Source organism: Tetrao urogallus (assembly GCF_951394365.1).
Source record: "Tetrao urogallus genome assembly, chromosome: 8".
In the NCBI taxonomy this organism is placed as follows: domain Eukaryota; kingdom Metazoa; phylum Chordata; class Aves; order Galliformes; family Phasianidae; genus Tetrao; species Tetrao urogallus.
Window position 1 is genome coordinate 25,051,536 of NC_136821.1, and position 25,404 is coordinate 25,076,939.

At 41.9% G+C, this 25,404-nt stretch overlaps 1 protein-coding gene across 2 annotated transcripts in view; it reads left to right on the forward strand.

Annotated features, from left to right (window-relative positions):
- CCNYL1 (cyclin Y like 1) overlaps nucleotides 1–24,892 on the forward strand; it is a gene marked incomplete at both ends in the record, with an annotated part of 32,260 nt that extends 7,368 nt beyond the window's left edge. Inside the window, 9 exons of one of the 2 annotated variants that reach the window (XM_079538866.1) lie at nucleotides 6,781–6,855; nucleotides 8,589–8,623; nucleotides 10,231–10,331; nucleotides 11,710–11,745; nucleotides 12,481–12,532; nucleotides 15,953–16,072; nucleotides 18,025–18,191; nucleotides 21,818–21,980; nucleotides 24,776–24,892. In XM_079538866.1, coding sequence (XP_079394992.1) covers nucleotides 6,781–6,855; nucleotides 8,589–8,623; nucleotides 10,231–10,331; nucleotides 11,710–11,745; nucleotides 12,481–12,532; nucleotides 15,953–16,072; nucleotides 18,025–18,191; nucleotides 21,818–21,980; nucleotides 24,776–24,892 — 866 coding nt within the window. The remainder of the gene's footprint in view (nucleotides 1–6,780; nucleotides 6,856–8,588; nucleotides 8,624–10,230; nucleotides 10,332–11,709; nucleotides 11,746–12,480; nucleotides 12,533–15,952; nucleotides 16,073–18,024; nucleotides 18,192–21,817; nucleotides 21,981–24,775) is intronic. The other variant, XM_079538867.1, reaches the window with a different exon arrangement.
- Between the last annotated feature and the right edge of the window lie 512 nt (nucleotides 24,893–25,404).

A 25,404-nucleotide genomic window follows, 5' to 3' on the forward strand; every position in this document is an offset into this window, starting at 1 on the left:
TCTGCCCCGTGGGGCCGTGTGCCCTTATCAGTGTGCAGCAGGGGCGGCTGAGATTGCCTGGGGGGCAAGTGTACTGCAGCAGGTTCTTTGAAAGAGGAATGGTGTGAGGGGAGAGTGAGCCCAGGCTTCTCTAGGGTTCATCTGACAAGGTTGATAGCACCTGTGATAGATGGCACTGAGGGATGTGGAGAAATAGAGGGGAAGGCTGTTCTGGTATACAGTTCTCAGAGAGGTGGAGGGCCATTGCAGCATGGCATTGCTGTGCCGCTCCCACAGACAGCATTTCTGCTGGGATATTCACCTCTCACCTCTCTATCACTAGGTGTCAGGTTTTGATAGAAAAATGCGGGTTTACTCTTACTGAATTGGTAACCACTAAGATGTTTTGGAGTTTTCTCTTTTTTTTACTATTATTATCACCCTGTTGCTTCTGTCACTTCTCTCATTCCTGTTCTGCATGCTTTAATTCCCATAACTTCTGTTCATCTGGTAGCATCCCATACTTACCTGTGTGGCCTGAGTGCTCTGTCATACGTCTTTTGCTCCTGAACAAGACTTGTCCTTACTTTTCATAGTAAATATCTTGGGTTTGGACTTCTACTGTGATAATGTATTAGGAGTTGTATTTTGTTGTGAGTCACATTCGTTGCAGATGATAATCTCTTTGTAGGGCTTTTCTTCTGCTGCATTTCCCATTGCATTTTGCCTATTCTCATATCATTATTTGCTTCTTGTCTTATGCATCCTTCATATTGCTATTCCTTTTTGGTATTTCATGAGCAAAACTGGCACTTTGGAAAGAGCAAACCATGTGACTTACTTCTCTATTGCTTGGGGGAAAGCATTGTCCAGAGAGAACAGTACAGACAGGAGGGCTAAAATTCTCAGGCTGCTATGGAAAGGGATGCTACAGGGAGGCAGCCTACAAAATACATCTGTCTTTCGTTGCTGTCTCTTGTAAGACAGATTAGCTGTGCTGCTTCTGTTAATGCTGCAGTATTCTGGGGTAAGAAGCCTGGTTACATTTGGTCTGGGTCACGTTTTGCAGCATGTTGTACCAGGAACCACATGGTGTACTTTGGGGTTGATTGCTGCTGTACCTTACCTGGTTGTGTGATGTTGTGGACTTGGTGTGTTATGGGTGCTAGTACAGCTGTCTTTGTCCAGCAGAATGCATCTTGTGCCTGGCAGAATATTTTCCTTTCTCTGCTGTTCCTCTTCAGAAGTGTGTATCTGCTTGGGTTCAGGAGGGCTCATCTTCCTTATGTGACCATGTCAGTGTTGTGTTCCTTGATGCATGCCATTTGTACACCCTTCTTCTGCAGGGTGAAAATTGGTCATATTTGTATGTGTTTTTCTTGCGCTTTTTGCATTAGACCGGATTTCTAACATCTTACAAAAGATGGATTCAGGGAAAGCACAAGAAGAAAACTTTTTTAAGAAGCGTCATTTCAAAGTAAATCAAAACCCCAGGGAAATCGAGTGGTAACAGTGTATTTTTCTGTGGGTAAAGGAGGATGGGTGTTATTTACATCTTACTGTCTCTTCCCAAGAAGTAAAAGAATTCCTGTTAGATGTATTCATCAGTGAGCTGGAGGAGGCAGTGGAGGGCGCTCAAATCCCAGGTGATGCCCTACTGGGCAGCAGTCAATATGCTGGAGGCTGCTTATTCAGAGGGGCTGAGCTGGAGGGCTGGGCCAGCAAGAGTCCTGCGGAGTTCTGCAGAGAGAAATGCAGAAAGCACCATGTTAGAAGCTACCACGTTCAGCAGCCCTGTAGAAGAGAGGCTTCTGCAGCTGTAGGTCTGTGCGTGCTTTCCCAAAAGGCATTCATACGCACAATTACACAGCTGGCATACGGGTCAACGCAGACAGAAAACACAACATGCAGACATATCAATGCCAGCTACCTCATCCTGTTCCCCTCTGTGGCTGATCAGGGTGAAAGCTTGTTAGCTGAAAGCCTGTTACCTTTTCAGACGCATTTATGTGGTATGGGACCCTGCTGGTCTCAGACATACTGTCTGTCCAGTACCTCCCCAGTTAATGACACCAGGGCACGAGCTCCAAGTGCTGGTGCTCAGACCTGCACAGACAGGACAGACTGTAGTTATTGGGCTCACGGGCTGGCCAGAGAAGCATGCTGACCAACAACCTGTTTACAGGTGTTTGACCCTTTTATTTCCCTGTGCTTGTTCCTCCCCAGTGTACTTTGCTCCCTCCTTTTCCCAGCTTTTGGTGTTCCCCTTAAATATGACATAGATCTTGTACAGTTCCCTAATACTCTTCTGTGTCATTCCTTAGTGAGCCCTGTAGGCATCCATGTCCCTCAATGGGTAAGGTGGTTTGAGCAGAGTTGACTCCCTTCCTGTACACAGGTAATGGGCTGACCGTCCTCTTTGGTAACCAGGAGAGTAGTCTGGTTGGGGTTCTCTATGCACACTCGTTGTGTTACTGGGCTTCACATCTCCCTGGGGCAGAGGATGAGCCTTTAATCATGCAGCCTAACCTCCTGCCCCTGGAGGGCAGAACTAGCAGCAGCACAGCTGGGGACAGGCTGGCAGGGGAGCAGCTCTATGGAGAAGGAGCTGGGTGCTGGTGGATGGCACACTGACCCTGAGCTAGCTGTGTGCCCCTGCAGAAAGGAGGCCAGCAGCATCCTGGCTTGTGTTAGCAGAGAGAGCAAGCAGTTTGAAAGAAGCAATTGTCCCCTTTTTCTCAGCTATTATTAGACTGTATCCGGACTGTATTAGAAACTGCATGCAGGTTTGGGCCCCCAGTACGAGAGAGAGATGCTGATAAACTGGAGGGAGTTCAGCATTCTCTAGGGCCTGGAACAAGTGACTGGTGAAGAGAAGCTGAGGGAGCTGGCCTGAAGAAAAAGCCGCATTTTTCAGGCATGTCTAATAGGAGTTTGTCTGTACCTACAAGGTATGCTGGAGTGACATAGCCAGGCTTTTTTCACTGGTGTGTGGCAGGGAGGTGACACATGAGGAGATATAAATTGAAACAAGAAGTTCCAACTGGTTATAACGAAGCATCTTCTCCTGTGACTATGGTTGAGCATTGGAATAAGTTTGCTCAGAGTGGCTGTGCAGCCTTAAAACCATTGGAAGCTTTTAAGATTCAGCTGGCTGAAGCCCCAAGCAGCCTTGTTCCACCTTGCATCTGACCCTGTTTGAGCAAGAGGTTGGAATGGGGACCTCCTGAGATCTGTTCCCTCCTGACTTTGTCTGTTCTTCTGGAAGTTAAACTATAAATAAATAGCAGATTATTTCCTCTGTTAACATCATGACTTGCTAGTAATGATCTGTATTTTAATTATGCATTTTGCAATCGTGCTCTGCGTGTTGGCAACACTTCGGTCATTTGGTGTTCTCACAGAATCATAAAGGTTGTAAAGTCCTCTGAGATCACCCAGTCCAACCCCAACCCGCCCCACCATGCCCACTAACCATGGCCCTCAGTGCCACGTCTCCACAGATCTTGAACACCTTCAGAGACAGTGACTCCACCGTTTCCCTGAGCAGCTTGTGCCGGTGCCTCACTGCTCTTTCTGAGAAGGAATCCTTTTTAATCCCCTGACACAACTTGAGGCCATTCCCTCTCATCCTGTTGCTATCTGGCAGAAGAGGCTAGCCCCCACCTTACCACAGCCTCCTTTTCAGGGAGTTGTAGGGAGTGATGAGGTCTCCCTTGAGTCTCCTCCAGACTGAACAATCCTAGTTCCCTCAGCTGTTCCTCATCAGATTTGTGCTCCAGACCTTCACAGCTTTGTTGCCCTTCTCTGGATGCACTCCAAGGCCTCGATATCTTTCTTGTAATGGGGGGCCCAAAACTGAACTCAATCTATTAAATACTTCCATTTCTGAATAATCTCTCTTTCAAATTCAGGAAGTTACTTGAAATTTACCGTCATCAGCAAATTCTTTGATTTATATCGGCCTTTTTTATTTTTATTTTTGGTAGGGTGCTAACACGGAAAGCTAGACTTGGTCTCCATATTATCTTTGTAAAATGATTTTGCCAAATTCATTTTAGTACACTATGGACAAGTTTTAAACAGGTTATGCTATTTGTTGAGATATTACAAATAGTAGTTAGACTGTGCTAGTGTGGCATGCTATTACATGCTGAATTTTTTTTCAGATAACCAGATATGTGCAAGTGGTACTTTATGTGTAAGCAGTAAGGCAAATTCTGTTCTAGGACTTCTGGACCTCTTAACATTTTTAAGTACATGATGCCTTACTGCATTTACATGCTTACCGTATGCCATGAGCGAGCACAGTAAAGTGGAAATAGAAACACTGCTTTTGTGTTAGAATCATAGAATCGCTGAAGTTGGAAGAGCCCTACAAGATGATCCAGTCCAACTGTCCACCTGTCACCTGGAGTTCTCACTAAACCATGTCTCTCAACACGATGTCTGAATGTTCCTTGAACACTTCCAGGGTTGGTGACTCTACCACCTCCCTGGACAGCCCAGTCCAGTGCCTGGCCACTCTTTTGGAAAAGCGTATTTCCTAACATCCAGCTTGAATCTCCTCTGGAGCAACTTGTTTGGCCTTTTCTGAACACGTTCCATGGCATCAATGGCTTTCTTGTGGTGAGGGGCCCAAAATCAAACATAGTATTGAGGTGTGTCCTCACCAGTGCTGAGTACAGAGGGACAATTACTTCCCTGCTTCTGCTTGCAAGACTATTTCTGATGCAAGCCAGGATGCCATTGGCCTTCTTGGCCACCTGTGCACACTGCTGGCTCATGTTTAGCTGAACGTTGACAAATACCCCCAGGTCCATTTCCTCTATGCAGTCTTCCAGCCTCTCTGCCCCAAGCCTGTAGCATTGCCTAGGGTTGTTGTGACCGAAGTGCGGGACCTAGAGCTTGGTCTTGTTGAATCTCATCCTATTAGCTTCAGCCCAGCTATCCAGCTTGTCCAGATCCCTCTGCAGGGCCTTGCAATCCCCAGGCAGATCGACATTTCCAGCCAACGTGGTGTCATCTGCAAACTTACTGAGGGTACGCTCAATGCCCTCATCCAGGTCATCAATAAAGATATTGAAGAGGACAGGCCCCAGTACCAATTCCTGGGGAGCACCACTCGTGATCGGTCGCCAGCTGGATTTAATTCATCATCACTTTCTGGGCCCGGCCTTCCAACCAGTTCTTTACACAGCAAAGAGTGTACCTATCCAAGCCGCAGGCTGCCAGCTTCTCCAAGAGAATACTTTGGAAGGCAGTGTCAAAGGCTTTGCTGAAGTCAGGGTAGACCACATCAACAGCCTTTCCCTCATCCAACAGGCAGAACACTAGATTGTGGAAGGAGAGGATGGTTGGTCAAGCAGGACCTACCCTTCACAAACCCATGGTGGTTAGACTTGACTTCCCATTAGCTTTTAAAACCTACTCAAGATGATTTTCTTTCATAGCTGACAGTGGCCTTTTTTGAGAGGGAAAACTCCTGGATAAAAAATTGTCACATTCCTTAATGGACGCTGGCTGCTGTATTTGTGTATTAGAGATTCAAGGTTATGGTGGTCTGCATCCTGGACTGGTGTCAGAACGATGCTGTTGGACTGACATCAGTGATGTAAGCCAAGTACCTGGAGAATATCCAGGCCTCGGTACTGATGTCGTGTTACAGTGGGAACGTGGAACAAGAACTCTCTCGGGCACACACGCTCTCTCACAGTTACGTTCTGTCGCTGACACGTGAGGCTGTGGCTGTGCTGTGGATTCCTGTCACTAAGGATTGCAGCAGCAAGATGGTTTGTGTGTGCTTGGCTGTTCACTCAGCGCTCTTTTGTCACGTGCATAAAAAGCTCTGAAGTTGTTTTTTTCCCATGAAAAGTTGATGGTGATTCTTTGATAACTTTGCAGTTGTCACGCTCTTAGAAAAACACTGACATACTGCCTTGGAACACTGATGCAGGTTTGTGAACTTGCTTGCTTTGATGGTTAGCATGGCATAAATAGCACACATGAAGATGAGAATGTAAGTTGCTGAGAATTTGCTCCTTCCAGGATCCTACTGTTCGAGTGATGTTTCTGCTTATGTGCTTACAGAAGTTAGTGTGTGCAAAAACAACAGCAAAAACAGCAGCTTGCAGAAGTTATGCTAATGCAGATCAAAATTCATTGTGGTGTTTTTAGTAGTTCATTTCTATCTTAATCTAAGGGAACACTGTATCTTTATCTAGTGCCACCACTAGTTTGTTGCAGCAAAGGAGTAAAGCCATCATTTTATTTTTATCTAGCTATGTGTTAGCTACATTGAGTTTTACTTGAAATTCCAGAGGACTAGTATTAGATCCATGTTTTGGTACTTATCAGCACACTATGTTGCTTACTGAACTCTTTATAAGATCACTAAGATTATTTACTGACCAACTGGATACATAAAGCATAGAGGAAGAGTAAGGCTTGCAGTGTCCGTGTCCGTAAATTCAGGCCTCAGTGAGGTTCTGGCTTTCTGCCTGGTACTGAGCCCAGGCTCTGCTTCCAGCTGCCTGCCCTGCCTTGGTTCTGATGGACACCGTGCGTTACTTCAGAGAGCAGCGTGGTGGTAGGAATGAGCCCGCAGGCCTTTTTCTGAGAGGAAATTTCAGATTCTTGTTTGTCTTGGCAAAAAAGAGATTTTGCTTTAGAGAGCTCATTTTGTGTGTTTCTGATCTTGATTCCATCACTGCACTCGAGCATTTTAAGGCTGGATGAGAACCTTGCAGTAATCTTAGTCCTCTGCTGACAGCCTCTCCTTTTCTGTCCTTTCTCTTTCAGATTTAGCTTTGGAATCCAATCCGTCTGATCATCCCAGAGCAAGCACAATTTTCCTGAGCAAATCTCAAACAGATGGTAAGCAAAGGTTTTTTCCAATTAAAAAATGGGGAGGAAAACAGAAAAAAAATTGCCTGTTTTATTTACATACCATGAGAGCATTTGAATTAATTTAATTTTTTCAAGGCATAGGGATTAATAATTTCCATGTTAGCACAGAAATGCATCTGTAGGCTATTTATGTAATGCTTAAAAACACTTGTGATTATAAAGACTTAGATATTAGGAGATTTGTGAGCAAGGTGTTTGTGCTTCACAAGTGGAACTCAAGCTTCGTGCAGTAATGTTGGGGGGTTTTGTTTCATTTTTGCTTTTATGTCCAAGGACTCTTAAAAACATTTTTTTTTTAAGTTAAAGTTTAAAAAAAAATAGTTTTAGTTTAAAAAAAAAAAAGTTTTATGTGGGGAATTGTAAGCCTAAGCCATCAGTCCTAATCAATTGCTTCCGCATGTGTTGTTTGAAGCAATATGAATAACTTCAGCAGCATAATTATTCTTGAATCCTGTTTTAATTACATGGATATACTGGGATTTTCAGTTTCTTTGCAGAGTCCTTATTTAAATCAGAAAGTCAATTGTAAGCAATTACCATAGCTACATACTCAAAAAACTTTTATTAGTAGAGGTGTTTTCATATTGCATAAATAAAAAATAATTCTGACAATACTAGGACTTGAAGCTGCAACAAAAAAGGAGCTTAAGATTATGCTTCTGTGCCTTTTTTAGTTAATTCTTGTTTGAAGCATTTTTTCTAAGCTAGTGTTGCACTTGGGGTGATGGAAAGCCACAGAATCTTCTACCTTGTAGGAGCTTCCCCACAGGGCAGTAGTGTTGTTTTGGCAGTCTGTCACTTCAGTGCTGCTAATACTGCCAGTGGTGAAATCATCACTTGTATCAGCTCTGCAGCGCTCAGGTAATCTCTGAGCAGAGGAAAGGGGCAGTGGTCTGACTCCCCAGAGGAGACGGTACAGAAGAAGTGCAGGCCTCTTCTGGGGTGGCTTCTAATGTGTGAGAATGTGCCCTGCTTACGGGTGGTGACTGTCTAAGGGCAGTCCTTTGTGCAGAGGGTCTGTCACCTGCCCAGACTGGTCACACGTACAGCTTGTTGCACTCCTCAAACTCCATGCCTGCAACTCTCAGCTCTCCTTAACAGCGCTGTTCTGCTTTCTGATGCTCTTACAGCGGCTGAAAGTTAACCTTCATCTCTTTGTTTGGGGGGGAAGTCTGACACAATTTGAGATGGTCAGATAAAGGGGCTGCAGTTACCTGATAATACTGCTTGTTCCTGCACCTTCTCTGTAGTGAAACACCTTTTTACCTTATGCTGTCTAATAGGGGAGAGCACGTGTATTATGCTGGGCATCTCACTTTCTTTGTGTGTCTTTGGCAGAGTCACAGTGTGATGCTTTCACTTCTGTTTGCTAAGTGCTGTTTGGCATTAGACATTGTCTATCCAAACTATCTTTAATCCAGTTTTTCCATGATGTGTAATATCTTTTTCAGCGCTGAGATGCTTTTCTCTCAGTGCAGCAGGTAGTTTTCCAGAGCATACGTGTGGATAGCTGGAAGTAGTACATCATTTATTAGCTTGATAAAACTTGGCGTTTTTGCTAAAAATTCACTCTTCCAGAGACCTAGCAGTGAAATTAGAAACTTTTAATGCTCACGTACTTGAGAAGACTAGATTAATGGAATGTATCAGGATTACATTTTAGAAACTTCTCAGTTGATATTCTTTCTCCATTTTTCTAGTACGAGAGAAGAGGAAGAGTAACCACATCAACCACGTGAGTAAAACTCTGAGGTAGTGTGCCATTTAGGTAATGTTGAGTACATGAGATAAAGACAAATTGCAGAAACAGCTGTAGTGTAGTCATGCATTCATTCTAAATCCTTGTTAGCAAGATAAAACTGAATTGTCTTTGCCTGTCTTTACAAAAAAGAAACAAGCATAGTATTACAGAGCATAGAGCGGCTGATGGCAAAAGAATGAATAGTAATGGATTCTGTCATATCATTCCTGAGCATTCCAAAACAGTACAGAATAAAATAAAGTCAAACCACCTCTGTTAGTATTTGAAGCAGGAATAAAACTGAGTTAATTTTTTAGATGAGATGCCAAGTTTAAACAACTTGCTCTTTGAGCGTCACTGCAAGGCTTATTGTAAGAAATGTGTTCAGCACTGAGAGAATAATGAATAAATGGTATCATTAGCATGAACAAATGATAAACCAGTAGCTGAATACGTGCTCCAAGCTTCTTCTGCACACATTAGATATTTTTCTTTGACATGATTTAAGAAGATATAAAAGATGGAATGTCATTAATAAGTGGATACAGACATTTTTGATGAGTAAGGCTAAGAGTGAAAGTTACTAAACAAAGTTTAAAAACATTGCCAAGCAGAAGTGTCTACTGATAAGTTACTGGTAAGATAGCACTATTTCACGACTATTGTATTGAGTACAAGTGTGAGGTTGTGTCCCCCCCCAACTTCTTCCCTTACAACTCCAGCTTTGGTCTCCCAGCACCAAGGTGAACTGTGTTTGGTTCATTTTTGCTGGCAGACTTCCACTGAAGTGGGAGATGCTCCCAGGCAGCCATTATGCTTTGAAGGGTGTCAGCCTTTTCATATGGAAGTCCTTCATGTTTTTAGACAAGGGCATTTAAAACGATGATGGCAAAACCAATTAAACTTCAATTGCTAGATTAAAGGTCTTCCCTCAGTTACAGTGTTCTAGCCTGAGTTCCAGGCTAAAACTGCTCAAGGAAGCCTGTGAGTTAGTGTTACAATAAGGTAGGAAAATTTCTTCAAGTATTAAATCTATGCATTAGTGTAGGTGATGGAACATGACAGTCTTTATTTCCAGACTCCAGGTGCTTAGCAAGACATGATTGAAGAGAGCAACATTAGGAAAAGTTTTATTGTTTTTCTAAAATGGAATAAAACATAGCCCCAAAAGCAAAGTTGTTTCTTTGCAGGGAGAGATGCTGGATAACCAGAAAATGTAAGGGTGTAGGGTATGGAATGATGAAGGGAAAAAATAGAGATAGAGGGAATTATAAGAAAATATATAATGGAAAGACAGAGACCTCAGATCTGACAAGAATGGAGTAGAGGAGAACTGAGAAAACCAGAGGACTTGCTGCTTTAGCTGCAGCTATTTCTGCTGAAAAGTAATCATCTGAAAATGTGTATTGCAAGAGATGACTTAGCCTATGTTATACAAAGTTATACTAAGCAACCTGATGGCTATGAGGTCACATGCACATCAGGACAGTCATCTTCAAAGATCTCAGTAGCTGCTGTAGCTTTAAAGCCAATATTCAGTGTGGTAAACCAAGCTTACATAATCAATCTTCATGAATTTCTTTCCTGTTCTTCTCTCTTAGGTTTCTCCAGGACAGCTTACAAAAAAATACAGCTCGTGCTCAACAATATTTATAGATGACAGTACAGTCAGTCAACCTAATCTTAGAAGCACAATAAAGTGGTAAGAACCATTTGTTATCGACAGGGACTAAGCAACATCTGTTTGGGATTTTGTGGCGTTGTCTGTTTCAAAGCTAGCCATACAGCTGAGCGATAGGAACACAGCTTTGCTTGTTCAGGTTACTTGTGGAAGGGGTGTAGGAGTCTGGGTAATTGCAGACTACTGAAACAGGGTTGTTGGTGGTTTTTTTAAAGCTACAGAGCTAATGTGTATTTCAGATGAGTTTCCATACACTTGAGAACCAGAACCAGTGCAGAAATGTGTCGGCATTTTGGGTTCTAAAGTACGTACTGGGAGGAGTTCAGTGATCAAATTGTACATCTGGGAAAACTTGAAATGGATTTTGTAGGAAGTCTCAGGAAGAAAATATAGGACTGGTTGCTGCTTGCCAGTGGTGTTAGTCTGCCCTCTAGTTGTGGATAAAGGTAGGTTGTTGGCTTTGGTTTTATTTTTACTTCCAGCCTGTCTACATTTTCCTGGTATGATTGTTACTTTGGGTAGTTAAAAGAATTATTTAGCCTTTTTGGTTCTCCAGTGGAAATGACTGTTTTATCTGTTGGATACTACAGAAACTGTTCTTTTCATGTAAACTATACCAGGTGAGAAATGAGAAGTACTCAGTGAAAGGAAGAACAGCAGCTTCAGGCCCAGAAAGCTTTACTGTCTTAACAGTTTAATAGAGATTGGAAACACCGAAGATGATTTGCTGCTTTCAAATAGATTTCAAACAAGTATTGAGCATGCCACTTGTCCTTTGGTGCCATTGCCATTTTTAAGTGTTGCGTAGCTGGCAATTGATCAGTGCTTGTCCATGATGGCTTTCTTTGATGGCAGTATTCCTGTTGTCACTACAAAAATAGGAAATCAGGCCACATTAGATGAGTGTCAGCTTTATTGTCTGAGTTGACTCAGCACAGACTGAATCCTCCTTGGATTATGCTGGCATTCTTTATTTTGCTCTGTTTTTAGACTTAGACATATCCTAAACTACATAGCCAGAGATGCAAAGTTAAAATACCAGCAGAGCCTCTACAAGGCTTTATGTAACCTCAAATAGAACTGTTACCATACTTCAGTTGTGAATAGTCTGTGTTTTCAATAAATGTCACTTAATCACAGTGAAGGTACGTGCTTAAAATTTGGTGTAATTCTTTCATGGCACAAATGTCTGTACCACATTTAAAAGCAGTTTGGCTAGCAAATCTGATTTGGGTAGATGCTGTTCAGGCGGTGAAGAACGGAAATGTGCCTTGGGGTAATTAGAAGAGAGTGAGAAGACTTAACAGATTTTGAACAGTTTGCCCTGAACAACAGTTTCTGCAGTGGAATAGTCTGCACAGAATGTGCTTTAAGACTTTTTCTCTCTTTTTCTTTTTAGCGTAACGTTAGCAATATTCTACCATATAAAGAACAGGTGAGTAAACTCCAGGGTTGCTTTATTCTGAAACTTATCAATTTTATTTTTGAGCCAGGGTTATGGCCATGGTGTTTCAGTAACAACTAGTTGTAACTTAAGGGAGTTGAAAAAATCTGGAAACTTGATGATGTATCTGCCTTCTCTTTGTACCCCTCTTGAGCTGATACATAATGGTCAGTGAAATGCCTGTCCAAAGGCACATGCTTCTTCAGCAGAGAAGCGTGAGACAGCAGAGAGAGTGAGGGAGATACACTTAACTCACTGCAAACCAGCCTTTAGATTTGGTTTCGCTTTACCTGAGTACAGAGGGACAGATTAGTTTTGATGTTTGAAGGAACCCCATGTCCTGTGTACAAATAACCACTGCCATTACAGCTAATTACAGCACACACTTCAAAATTGCAGCTGCCTTTCTAAAATAATAAATAATTGAATGATATGGTGTCACATTTTAACGGAGAAGTGCGCTGAGTATAGTATAAGCGACGGCTTCTGTATTTGGAAATGTGGTTGGACTTACTGGTGAGAACATGGGTTCATTGTTTATCTTGTTAAATATTCGGTTGTAAGATCTCATCATTAAATGCTTTGCAAAAATGCAGTATAGTTTTATCTGTTGTTCTAGGAAAAGCTATACAAAATGTTCCTTTATTCTTCAATGGATAACACTTTTTAGTGGAGCATAGCATTGCCAATGAAGTCTTGGTGTTAAAACAGATCTTTGCTTTGCAGAGATTCAGACAGATCATTGGATATTTTTGATGAAAAATCTCATCCTCTCACAGTAAGTTTTTTTTTTTTGAGCCTCTGTGTATGCGTTTTTTTTTTTTATCTGGATTTGTAGAAGTTACAAAAATGTATTAGCACCAGATCAGAAGCAAATTATTTAAAATTACATCTTTATATAGAAGGTACAGTGGAGATGGTGTCCTGTGGATTTCTGCTATCAGCTATACCACTCTTTCTCAATAGTACAATATATGTTTTTCTATGCATTATCTGAAATAAAAATAGGTGTATTTAGAGCAAGCACATACTAACTCATGTATATTTCAAATGAAAACTGCTTGTCTGTTTTCCTCTTTTAACAATATTTTAATTAGTTAAAAGTCTTTCCCATTTGTGTGGGAAAAATACAGTAGGCACGTGCCTAGCCGTTTAGACTGTAAATGGAATATTTACAAGTAGTATTTGTACAAGACAGTAGGCCTTAAAAGGCAAAATTTTAAAACCAGCATGGTAATGCTGCTTGCACTAACACCTAGGAGCATCCTGTATGTGATTCTAACGTGACTGGTGTTGGGGCTTTTGTAGATGGTCTCTAGGATGCAAAGCCTGACACTACAGCTAGCTCAGGAGTGCAGTGCGTGCCTTGTGTCCATGTGAGCACTGCAGGACTGCTTACTTTATTTTGTCTATCGCTTGTAATGAATTTGACAGAGCTTTAAAAGTTGTTTGTTCTGTGACTTACCAGAGTGAAAGCAGCTTAACTTGACTCTCCTCCTTCACTTTTTAATAAGCAGTTGTTAATAAACAGTTATATGTTTAAAGTTTTGATAGAGGTTCATCCATAAACTGGACCCGTTGTGCAAGGAATTATACATAATAAATGTAACCTAATGAAAGTAATGAACTTCAGGAGAAGAGCTTTATGGAAGGTTTCTTGTACACTGTTGCACGTCAGCAGAAATGTCTGGTCCCAAACTGTCTGTATCAGCTGATTTGCTTTGAGAACTGTTAATGGAAGACAATGTCATATCATCATTCAGACAGTCTATTTCTTTTATTTAGCATTTATTTAACATCTTATGATCTATTGCTTACCTCCTCTTTAGTGAGTATGAATAAAGGGAAATCACTGTATCCTTTAGGGAACACTTAAAGGCTTCTTCTATCATAGTTCAGTATACAGACAGAAATACAGTAGAGATCATGCATCATGCTTATGAGGGGAAAAGAAATAATTACAGTGTCTCCAGCAATAGGGTTTGGGGCCTAGTACCCGTTCTTCCTTTAATAATTAGCTGCACGTGTTGTCCTCTAAAGATTCCGTCACAAGGAAGTCCAAATCCAGGTAACTGTCCTGCCTCTGCTGTGCCTCACTGCAGAAGTAACAAACTTTTGTGTTAGTAGCATCATAGAGCTTAATCACAAATAATGTTCTCAGTCTTTTCCTCCCACTTTCAGACGGCAAAAATGCACTTTCATGTGCAGGTACTTCTACCTTGTGGTCAATTTTGGCCGGTCAACTTTTGTGGTCAGTTTTGTCCAGAAAGATGATCCTGGTAGCTACAGACCTATCATTTCATATCAGTGCCAGGGAAGGTTATGGAATGGATAATCTCGGGATCTATCGTGGATCAATTAAAGGTCAACCTGGGGATCAGGCCCAGTCAGCATGGGTTTACAAATGGTAGATCCTGTTTGACAAACCTGACTTCATTTTATGACAAGGTGACCTGCTTAGTGGATGAAGGTAAGGTCGATGTGGTCTACCTGGACTTCAGAAAAGCCTTTGACACTGTCCCCAGCAGCATCCTAATGGAGAAGCTGGCTGCACATGGTGTGGATGGGCTTATACTCTGCTGGGTGAAACACTGGCTGGATGGCTGGACCCAAAGAGTTGTGGTCAGTGGAGTTAAATCCAGTTGGCTGCTGGTCATGAGTGGTGTCCCCCAGGGGTCAATACTGGGGGGACGCCTATGTAACATCTTTATTAATTATCTTGATGAGGGGATTGAGTGCACCCTCGGTAAGTTCACAAACGACACCAAGTTGGGAGAGAGTTTTGATCTGCGGGAGGGGAGGCACTACAGAGGGACCTGGATAGACTAGATCATGGGCCAAGGCAAACTGTATGAGTTTCAATAGGGCCAAGTGTTTCAGGTCCTGCATTTTGGTCACAGCAACCCCAGACAACCCTACAGGCTTGGGGAGGAGTGGCTGGAGAGCTGCCTGATGGAAAGGGACCTTGGTGTACTGATGGACAGTCGGCTGAATATGAGCCAGCAGTGTGCTCTGGTGGCCAAGAAGGCCAGTGGCATCCTGGCTTGTATCAGGAGTGGTATGGTGAGCAGGACCAGGGAAGTCATCCTGCCCCTGTACTCAGCACTGGTGAGGCCTCATCTTGAGTACTGTGTTCAGTTTTGGGTGCCTCAGTACAGAAAGGACATTGAGGTGCTGGAGCAGGTCCAAAGAAGGGCAGCAAGGCTGGTGAAGGGCTTGGAGAATGCGGCCTACAAGGGAACTGGGGCTGTTTAGTCTGGGGAAGAGGAGGCTGAGGGGAGACCTTATTGCTCTCTTCCAGTATCTGAAAGGTGATTGCGGTGAGAATGGGGTTGGTCTCTTCTCACTGGTGACAGAACAAGGGGAAATGGCCTCAACGCCAACCTCAATGGCGCAACGCCAGGGGAGGTAGAGGTTGAATATCAGGAAAAACTTCTTCACAGAAAGGGTTGTTTAAGCACTGGAATAGGCTCCCCAGGGAGGTGGTTGAGTCACCATCCCTGGATGTGTTTAAAAACCATTTGGATGTGGTGCTCAGGGACATGATTTAGTGGAAGGTTGTTAAGAGTTAGGGTAGTATGGTTAGGTTCTGGTTACTAGATGTAACTTAGGTACTTGATGATCTTTAAGGTCTTCTCCAACCTGAACAATTCTATGATTCAATTTCAGTATCTTGTTCTCGTCTCTTTTTCTGACAGGTTTTTAGGTCTAAGATCACTATTAGATTTCTGGAGAGAGCACAATCTTTCTTTCTGGGGCCTTGATATTGCTTAATAGTCATTTTAGCATTGCTTTTACAGACTAATGTATTTCTAAGCTTGTATTCTTTGCTGTATTTAGAAGCAGCTTAGCATCACATCAGAATTGAATTTAGCTGTTCGTTACCTTTGTTATCTCTCTGGAATATCTCAAGAAAATGTCCTGTGAAGACTTTTCATGCTCTTTCCCATTAGCCTTACATATCCAAATAGTGTTGACAACAAATATATCAGCCAAAGCTATTGTGTTTTTAGGTTCATTTCTAACATTCATAACATTGCAATGCTATTTGTTTCTTTCAGTGTATGATTTTGTTTTGCCACTTAGATGGGAAAGATTGCATAAGCTTCTGTTTGTTCAGTAGGAGTAACTGTGTGTGACTGCTCTTCTCGGTTAGTAGTAAGACAAACTTTCAGTAATTCAGAGGACTTTATTTCAGCGGGAAGAAGTTCCGGATGACTACTACAAGCATGACCCTGATCACAAGCACATCTACCGCTTTGTTCGGACGCTTTTCAGCGCTGCACAGCTGACAGCTGAATGTGCAATAGTGACGCTGGTAAGAGATGCTTGATTACTGACTCTTAAGCTGTTGGAAAACACCTTTCCCCTCAGTGAATGAACTGGGCTGGACTGAGATATTACACTATCTTATGAAACCATGTTAATAATGAAGACGCCATATGACAAGTTCATTAGAAAATATTTCCAAGTAGTTACAGAAGTGGATAACTTAAAAGGATCTTAGCTTTCCTGTATTTGAATGTGTAATACATAATTACTTGTCCAATCAGATATTTATTAAATTCATAATATATATAACTCACTGAAGAAGCTTGAGAGAGGCAGAACATGAGATACCATAAACAGTGGGGTGTATTAAGATCACACACAAAGTCATGTTTTATTTCTGTGGTACAAGGTGCACGTTACAATTTGTATTAACTGGAACAGTGCAAATAGCATGCCCTAAGAGCTGAGAGTCAATAGCGCAGGAATTCCAGGAGATTAACTTTTCTTACTATTATGTCCTTCAGTCACAGACACCTTTCTGTCTGCTCCCTTTTTCTTTTTCTTTTTTCTTTTTTTTCCTTTTTGGACCATTTTCCCCATGTGACTGGAGGTGCGTGGAAATTGAGAATAGTAGTAAGAGAAAATCATCTCACCAGAGTGTGTTGTTTGCTTTCCAAAAGCAAGATGAGTTTAAAAAGTACTGATCTTTATGCAGACACATGTGTTTATATGCCTGCACGTATACACACACACACACATGCACATAAATACCTGAAGGGAAAGGGAAAAAACACAGCCGATACAATCACTGCATTAGAAGGTCTCTTAAACTGTGCTTTGTTGCATACTAGACTTCAGTCTTCATTGTGGCTTGTCTGCAGAACAGTCTGAAAAGAACAGAAAAGAACTATCACCAAAAGACAGTGTGGCGATTAAGCAGGCTCACCTTCTGCTTTTCCAATGACATGCGAGCAATTTGACAGAATGGGATGATGGTCCCAGGCAATCTTGACATCTAAAGTATTTTAAAAATGGAGTTGTTTTTTAAAGTGGTCTTTACCACTAGATGGCTCTGTTATTACGGGAACGCTTTCAATCCTCTCGAAGACTGTAAGCAAAAGATGGGAAGAAAGCATAGGGAAACCCTGGTAAGTAGGGGTTGATGCTGCCCATAGACCTAAGGGCACAACAGCTTCCTGTACCCACCAGGTTATCTGAGGTTTCACTGGGACCTTTGACCTGGTTTAGGTAACAGAACAACAAAACTAGGAACCTGTTGCTCTTGAAAGTTGTGATTCTGAAGTGTAAATACAACGACTGCTCCAAAAGCAATGCCTGCTGTTTTATTCTGTTGGCCCATGACATCAGAGGCAAATCTTAGAGGTATGGCATTAGAGGCTGAAGCTTCCCACCGATATTCCATTGCATGCTGTGTGTGACATACAGCCACAGAGGGGCAGTCTGACCAAATGGCATCTGACAGGGAAGTGTGAATGGAGCAAAGATGTGTTACTGAATTGCTCCATGCGGAAAAAACACCACCCACTGGCGATCCTCAGTGCTCACTGAGCATTTATGGAGACCAAACAGTGGATGTGAGCACAGTGAGGCAGTGGGTGGTGCGTTTCAGCAGTAGCAACACTGGGTCACATCTGCTGGTGCAGATTTTCACAAGCACAGCACACAGCCTCCTGTTAATTGCTGGAGAAGACACATAGCTCATGGTGCTGACTGTATTGAAAAATAGTATCTTGTAGCTGAGAATTTGCTCTATCAAACAGCGTTGTTGTGCCCTTTGTATCTTTTGTAGTTTCCTTGGAAATGAATAGGAGGCATTATTTTCAAAACAACCTATGTAGTTATCACCAATAATTTCTTTTAGACAGTTAATGATAATGGGATAACATGGTTATATTTGACTGGAGTGTTTGTTCAGAAATCAGCTTCAACTCTTGATTCCACATGTAAAACTGTTTTGTTTTTTTTTTTTTTTAACAGGTTTACTTGGAAAGGCTTTTAACCTATGCAGAGATTGACATCTGCCCTAGTAACTGGAAGAGGATAGTCTTAGGAGCTATTCTACTGGCTTCTAAAGTCTGGGATGATCAGGCTGTTTGGAATGTGGATTACTGCCAAATATTAAAGGACATTACTGTTGAGGACATGTAAGTTGCAAGTTTTTACAAATCTACGATGTTTTCTAAACAGCAGTTGTCCTGATAGTGCTATGTTGAATGCCTCTCTCTGGTGCTACAGGATACACACAGTGCATCTCTGGTGCCAGGCTTCATTGCCTCTTTTTAACCTAGGGAACTATGCTTCAGCTGTCTTTGAGACAAATCTTTATTATCGTTTCTAACTACTGAGGTGAGCAACTTCAAAGTTAGTTTTTGTTAACATCGTTCCCCCAGTGATGAGCCGTGGGACTTGCAGCTTTGCATTGGCAGAACTCTTTAAGAGCCCAGTTTTTAAGTCTTATCAAAAATCTTTTTGGAAAATAAAAATTATCATTTCATGTGTTTTTGCTTAGAATTAGAAAAATTGCAAGGTAAGCTGAAACTTGTGACTTAAGTGTCTGCTCCTACATCCAGCCAATGCATAAATATTTCAAGGTCTGAATTCTTAGCTGGTGCTCTTGGAAGACAAGTGTCATTTCTGTTAGTATCTGTGGCTGTGTGTCTTGCATCCAACTACTGCGACAGGTCCTCTTTGTCAGGTGTGTTCTTAGACTTGCCTACAATGCTGGGAACAAAATGCTCAATCTTAGTACTGCTTATTCAAGTAGAGCTGTTTCTTGTACATATTCTTGTCTCAGACACAGGTTCCAGTTTTTGATAACTTTGGAATCCACTCTTTTTCTTTATGAAGTCAGCGTTAAGTCCTATAGTTTCTGCAGTTTCAGAGGATGTTCAGAGGGTGTGCATCATGGTGGCTCTGTGCCAAGTGCTATGGCTAGAAGCATGTTTGTGGGGAGTAGATTTGGCCCATAATATTTTCAGTTAAATTCCTTTTTGTGAAGCTCTCTCCCTCTCTCTGCTTCCTTCTGTATTTCTTTTATGACGGTGGTAGAAATACTAGGTTAACTTGGTATCATTCATTCTGGCTTTATTAAACTTCATTAAATACCCTGTGTGTTTCTGAGTTTTATCACACTGTGATTGACTGTGTGTCCAGGCCTACACTGTACAAGTCAGTTCTAGTACAGGAGCAAACAGGCAGTAGCAATTTGCACATAGCACTGGTAGGCTCCCTATGTCAGATATTCTGCTCTTGCCCAAAGTTTTCTTCTCTAGATTCAGCTTAGAGCTAACGTTTAAAATACAGCATTTATCTAGGACTCCTTAGTAAGAGGAACGTGCTCTTCCTTCTAGTTTTCAGGGATGAAGGAAATACAGAAAACTCTTCCATTTTTAGTTTCCAAAAGAGTTCTTGGTTTTTCAAATTATTTTGCTTTGCAAACAGCAACAAGAAACATAGCATCTTGTTTTATAGGTACCCCTTGTCTGGGAGTTCTTTGTCTCCAAAACCAGGGCTGTGCAGCCATGCTTTCAGGAAAGCATAATTAGTGATTTTATACAATGTGTATCTTCCCTCAACCTGGCTCAAGTGCTTATCTCTCTGAGGAACACACTTGAAGCGTTGTTGCAAATAGCTCTGAGATGGCTGAAGTGAGGTCAGCGATGCTGGGAGTGCCAGGGTATACATCTTGCTCTTTTTGATGTGTCTTCTTCTAGTCCTCCTTGGAATAAATCAAACTGATAGCACTGAAACATCTGTAATAAGCAGGATGCTTATTGTCTATTGCTGGTGCTGGGTCTCCTGAAATTGTTGGTACTTACGTTTTCAAAGCAGTGGTGGTGGTAGGGAAAAAAAAGACTTGAGGCTGCTGCTTCTCCTCAGTTTGGATTTTTTTTTTTCTGTGATCCCATCTAATTTGAAATGGTTTCGACCTTTGAGTTTAGGTTTGTCCAGAAACTGCACAACCCCTTCTGACAGTGTCCGGGGTGCCCAGCCAGGCCTGCACTGCTGCAGCAGGGCAGAGTTCACGCATCTCAGATTGGATAATTTTGCCACAGACAGAACCCTGGAAAACTGCTTAGAATAAATACTCAGCAAAACTGAGTTTTAAGCTTATAATACTACCTCCAATTAATGGTTGGCACTGTGCTTAATTGCCAGCTTTTGTAGTTGTAGTTTTGCAGTGGGTTTTTGGGTTTTTGGGTTTGTTTTTGTTTGTTTGTTTGTTTTTACTGAAAAGGGTTTTTGGCTTGGTTTTATTTGCATATTCCAATGGGAAGAAAAAGAAGGAAATTAAACTGATATTTGGAAGTCATCCTTTGTCAAAACTTGCTTGCTTTGATGAGAATGAATCCATAATCACTGAAAAATTAACTGTGCAGCTGCTAATCTTGCTATGATTGCTTGTTAAGGGGACACATGCTGTTCATTCTTTCAGACACATATATTTGTAAATAAAGCACAGGAAACACATGGGAATTATGCTTTCCCAGGTTTTAAACCACTATAAATAGAATTGTTAATCCAATGAAGAATTGTATTTTTATACAATTAAACTAGTGTAGTGAGTACAAAAGGTGCAGTGAAGAGCATTTATTCACAGATAAATCAAGCTCTGATCAGCTGATCATCAAAACATTATCTGATTTACATTTCTATAGGCTTATGACCATATGAACAGGAAATTAATTTTGGCACTAGGTTCAATGGTACTCAAGTCCACTATACTAGAAACAAGCACAAAGCTGCTATTGATACTGACACCCATCATCCAGTACAGGACACAACCTGGATGGTTCTTTGATTTATTTCCCTCTTCTGACAGGTAAAACATCCATTTTAAAAGCTCCCACTGAATCAGTGTCCCTTACTCCCTCGTGTATTTGCAGTTGACCAGCTTACAGAGTCGTCAGATTCTGTAGGTGAAGGTCTGTTCCCAGTGGTTTGGGTACCACTCATTTCTTCCAGGTTGATTTTATTTACATCAGGAAAAACTTTTTTTAGCTGACCACAGTACAGTAGCTGAAATGGCCTTTTTTTGTGGCACAGCGTTTTCCTCACTTTCCTCCAAATATTTTGCCCTGTGAAAACAGACGAGTGAGTAAAAACCGAATGGCACCCTTTAACACAGTACTTTGTTATCCTGCCTAATGCTATTGAGGAGAAAATTCCTTCTGCCACCTAATGCTGCTTATTTATTTATTTATTGGAGATGAATCCATGTTGCTTCAAGAGGCTTTTTTCTGTGAGATAATAGCAGCAGCTCTTCATAGATCCATTTGTTGCCGTGGTGATCTGCCTACTGCTTTTGTTAGTCCAACTCTACTTCAATAAACCCCCTTCCTGTTATCAGCCTGGTGAAAATGTCTGTAAGTTCTTCAGAGCTAATAAACAGCATACATCATTCCTTTCATCTGATCACTATAGCGTGGGGCTGTATGAGAGAGTGAGAATGGCGCATGAATTGTACAGCTGCACTAATGGAACTCTGAAGAATGAGCCTCCTGGTCAGCCCTGCGAGTGCACGACAGGGCACTACCTTTCTCTCCCAGCTAAAAGTGCCAGGACCCAAAAGCTGCACCTTGTTTCGAGCACCAGTGAATGAACCATCTCTTGAAATGAATAATACAGGCCCCTCGATGACTAGTTCAAAGTTGCTGGCTTTATAAATAGCCTAGAGGTCTCCAGTTGTTCTGTTGGTTTTTTTGTTGTTGGTTTTTTTTTTTCCCAGCTAAAGCAGTATTTTTTTTCTTTTGTTCTCTGTCCCTCCTAGGAACGAGATGGAAAGACACTTCTTGGAGCTACTGCAGTTTAATATCAATGTTCCTGCCAGTGTTTACGCCAAATACTACTTCGATCTTCGCTCCCTAGCAGATGACAATAACCTGAGCTTTCTGCTGGAGCCTCTTAGTAAAGAGAGAGCACAGAAACTGGAGGTAATGGTCTGAGGTTGCCTGAGCAGGGGACTGTTGCATGTGTGTGTATGTGTGTGTGTGTGTGTGTACTAGGAGCGTCTGTTGCTAATCATATTAAGTGGCAGTTAGAAAAACCAAAAAGCTTTTAGATTAGTGTATTACGGGCTGATTGAACCCCTTTCTGGCTGCAGCTAGCACTTCTAAAACCATGCCTAGGCTCAGTTAGTTCTCTGAGGAAGGAGTGGAAGTCTAGCAGATCACTGCATAAAGTGGGTGTTATATGAGGAACTATAGTTCAGCTAGGCTACTGAAGATTGAAAGAATAGTGTCATATGTAATGGATTGTCTGTCTTTCCCTGCTCACAGTCTGTATTCCGAGCACTGAGAGACAGTCACACTTGGACCTTTCTAAATACTACCAGCTGAAGGTTTCCCACTGCATCCCACTGCACAGCTGCTTTTAAATCTAGAGGGAGTGCTCTTGCTGCTCTCACGGTTTAATAAACCATTTGTTAGGGGGACAGCTGCAGAATTAATGTTACTTTTCACAATCTTCAGAACTCACCTTTCCAAAGAAATGTTATTTTGAGACAAACTTTTAGAATAGTTGCTTCTTAGGAATGCTTCAGCATGCCCAGAGGAGCGTAAATACAGATGACTGGCCCTTTTTGCTAAATGGAGAAGGCTGCCTTGGTGCAAGTCCCCACGGCGTTCTTTCACGTGGAGGCTTCATGTTAAAGAACTTAAGCAGCGTTGAACTTTCTTGCTAGTTGGTGGAGACACATAAGACATTTTGAAAATAGCTAAATTACCTGGGTTCCTAGGCAAAACTTTCCTCTTGACTCACGCAGCCTTTCAACTGTCAGTTGACAGCCGTGCATACGTGTTTTTGTTGACCTTTCAACAAAGACATTAAACATGGGCCCCATGTACACTGATGCCCCATTCAGACAGGGATGTTCTGCAGGATTATTGGCTTATATTGTTCTGCTGCCCACCTCCAGTAATTCTGCCAAGCGCCAGTTTTTCTATTTCCACCCAGAGGTGGTTGAACTTTGGTAATAAGCCTTATCCCCCCTTGTCCTTTGGAATGATAGGTATGATATGCCTACAAATTCCTCTATTTAAAGTGAAGCAACGCAGCTCTTCTGCTTTGTTTCACCCTTGTTACTCACACTTTAAGCTAACACTGTCACTAATTGTAAATGTGGTTGTAGGGCAGTTCGTATTCCACTGGAAATTGTTTACTGAACTGCTCAGAGCCTGTGGCATAAGTGGATGATTTACAGGTTGTAAGCCTGTTTCTTTGCTAACATTTGGGGGCTTGGTGTTTAAAAGCAGAGTCATTTTCCCTACAGCATGCGATTTGCTGTAACACACTCACTGATGTGCATACATAGGACACTTTGGTTTTTAATTCTAAAACGTGATAAATATTTAAACCGTTTGCTAAACTTTTTAATTCTACCTTTCTGTTAGAAGTATTTGAGGAGCAGATAGGCACCTCTGTGAAGCAGTGAATTAGTATTCCAGGGGCTGAAAACTGATTTATAACATATGGGTGACTGGGGCTAAATATGTCAACACAGGTTGCCTTATGATTGATGTGCTAGCATTAAAACAGGATGGAGAGTCTGTCTGGTCTTGCACCGGGAGCTCATACAGCCAGTGTCTTAAAGAATGCCACTCTTGAGCCAAATGCATGCCTCCAGAAGGTCGGCAGAAATAAATGTAAATAATTATTTTAAAATACACTTAGGGGTTTATTCATGCTCAGAGTGCTTTTTCACCTCTTGAACTTCCAGAACACTGGGTTGTGCTGAATGGGTGCTGCCTTAAAGGGAAGGTGTAGACTTGTAGCTGATTGTAGCACTCTGAAAGTTTGTCTCCTGATAGGTGGTAAATTATTAATGGCAGTAAATGTTCAGGACTGAAATTCAGTTCAGCCTTTTATTACTGGTATCCTTATTTATTTGCATTGATTGTGTCTGAAAGCTTCAGTCAGAAATGGGCTCTGCAGGAGAGGACACGCACCGTTTTCTGCACAATCGTGTGTTATATGGGAAATAATTATGCTGGCACTAAAAAGGCTGCACCAGAATAATGGCAGCTTGACTAGCTAAATAAGGAGAGCAGAGCAGAGGTAAGCCAGTAAGTGGCTGAAAAAACGGTTAAATACGAAGTTGTCCACATGTGTGGATATGTAATAGCTGTATTAATGCCCCAGCTATTGCTGTGCCATTGAGCAGAGAGCTGCCCTCCCTTCTTGACCTGACTACATGAGTGGTCTTTGGTGGAAAAAGCAGCCTGGAGGAGAAGGTGTAGAGATGGTAAAGGGAAAATAGAGCCCTCTCGTACACCTCTGTTTTCTGCGCTCACTTGTACCAAGTGACCAAGGGCAGGGTTCTTGTGGGACTGCAGAAACCATTTTGGCTTGAGCCTTTTCTCTCATAAATGCCTATGTGCATTTTAGTGCTGTTAGAAGCCCAAACACCAGACCTAACTACTAGGTACAATTTGGAACATAACTTACATGAACTCGTAAGTCTGAAATGGATCCAAGTTTTCCATTAGGTAATGAGACTCACCTTTTCAGCGTCTTGATTCCTAATGGATAAGGTTCTTGATAGCATGAGGAGAGACCCCCTTAATACTTTTCTGCCAAAGGGTAGTTCTTTTCTGACTTTGTACGTAAGAAACCCAATAGTACCACAGCTGCAGAGTGCCTGTGCTGTTCGTATGATGCTTTGTAAAAACTTCCTTGAAATGTTCCAGCTTTTCTAATGTGTACTTTTGTTTCTGAACGTGATACCCAGGCTATCTCCCGGCTGTGTGAAGATAAATACAAAGACTTGTCAAAAGCTGCTATGAGACGATCTTTCAGTGCTGATAATTTAGTTGGTATCCGCCGTTCTAATGCCATCCTCTCCTGAGGAGAGAGAAAGGTGCAGCACCATGAACCAGCGTCCACATGAATTGGAGGAATACCACCACTCCATGCACACAAGCCAGCGGTGATGGTGTCTTCCAGCAAAAGGAGAGGAGGGGTAAAATTAGCCAAGGGAGCCCAGAGCTTGAGGAGCATACTTGGTGCAAGACAAGATCTTTGTCAAATCCACTCTCTCCTCTTTAATTTATCCAGAGATGCAAAAACAAACTTCTCTCCATCTTTTTCCCACAGATGTTTGCTTACTATGTAGGCCTATAGCTGTGAACTCTTGAGGTTTTTAATAACAAGTAGTTTTAAATTTTAGAATTTAAACACTAACCACATGACTATAGTTACAACGTTCTTCCCTCCTCTCCCCTGTCCTACAGAGTCCCGCCGCATTTGTACTTCAGGTCAGTGCGGTGTTAAAAACAAAACAGAACGTGGGACTCTTTAAAGTATCAAACTATTCTGGAGCTGAAAACAACAAACAGCCTTGACTTGTGTTGATGGTTT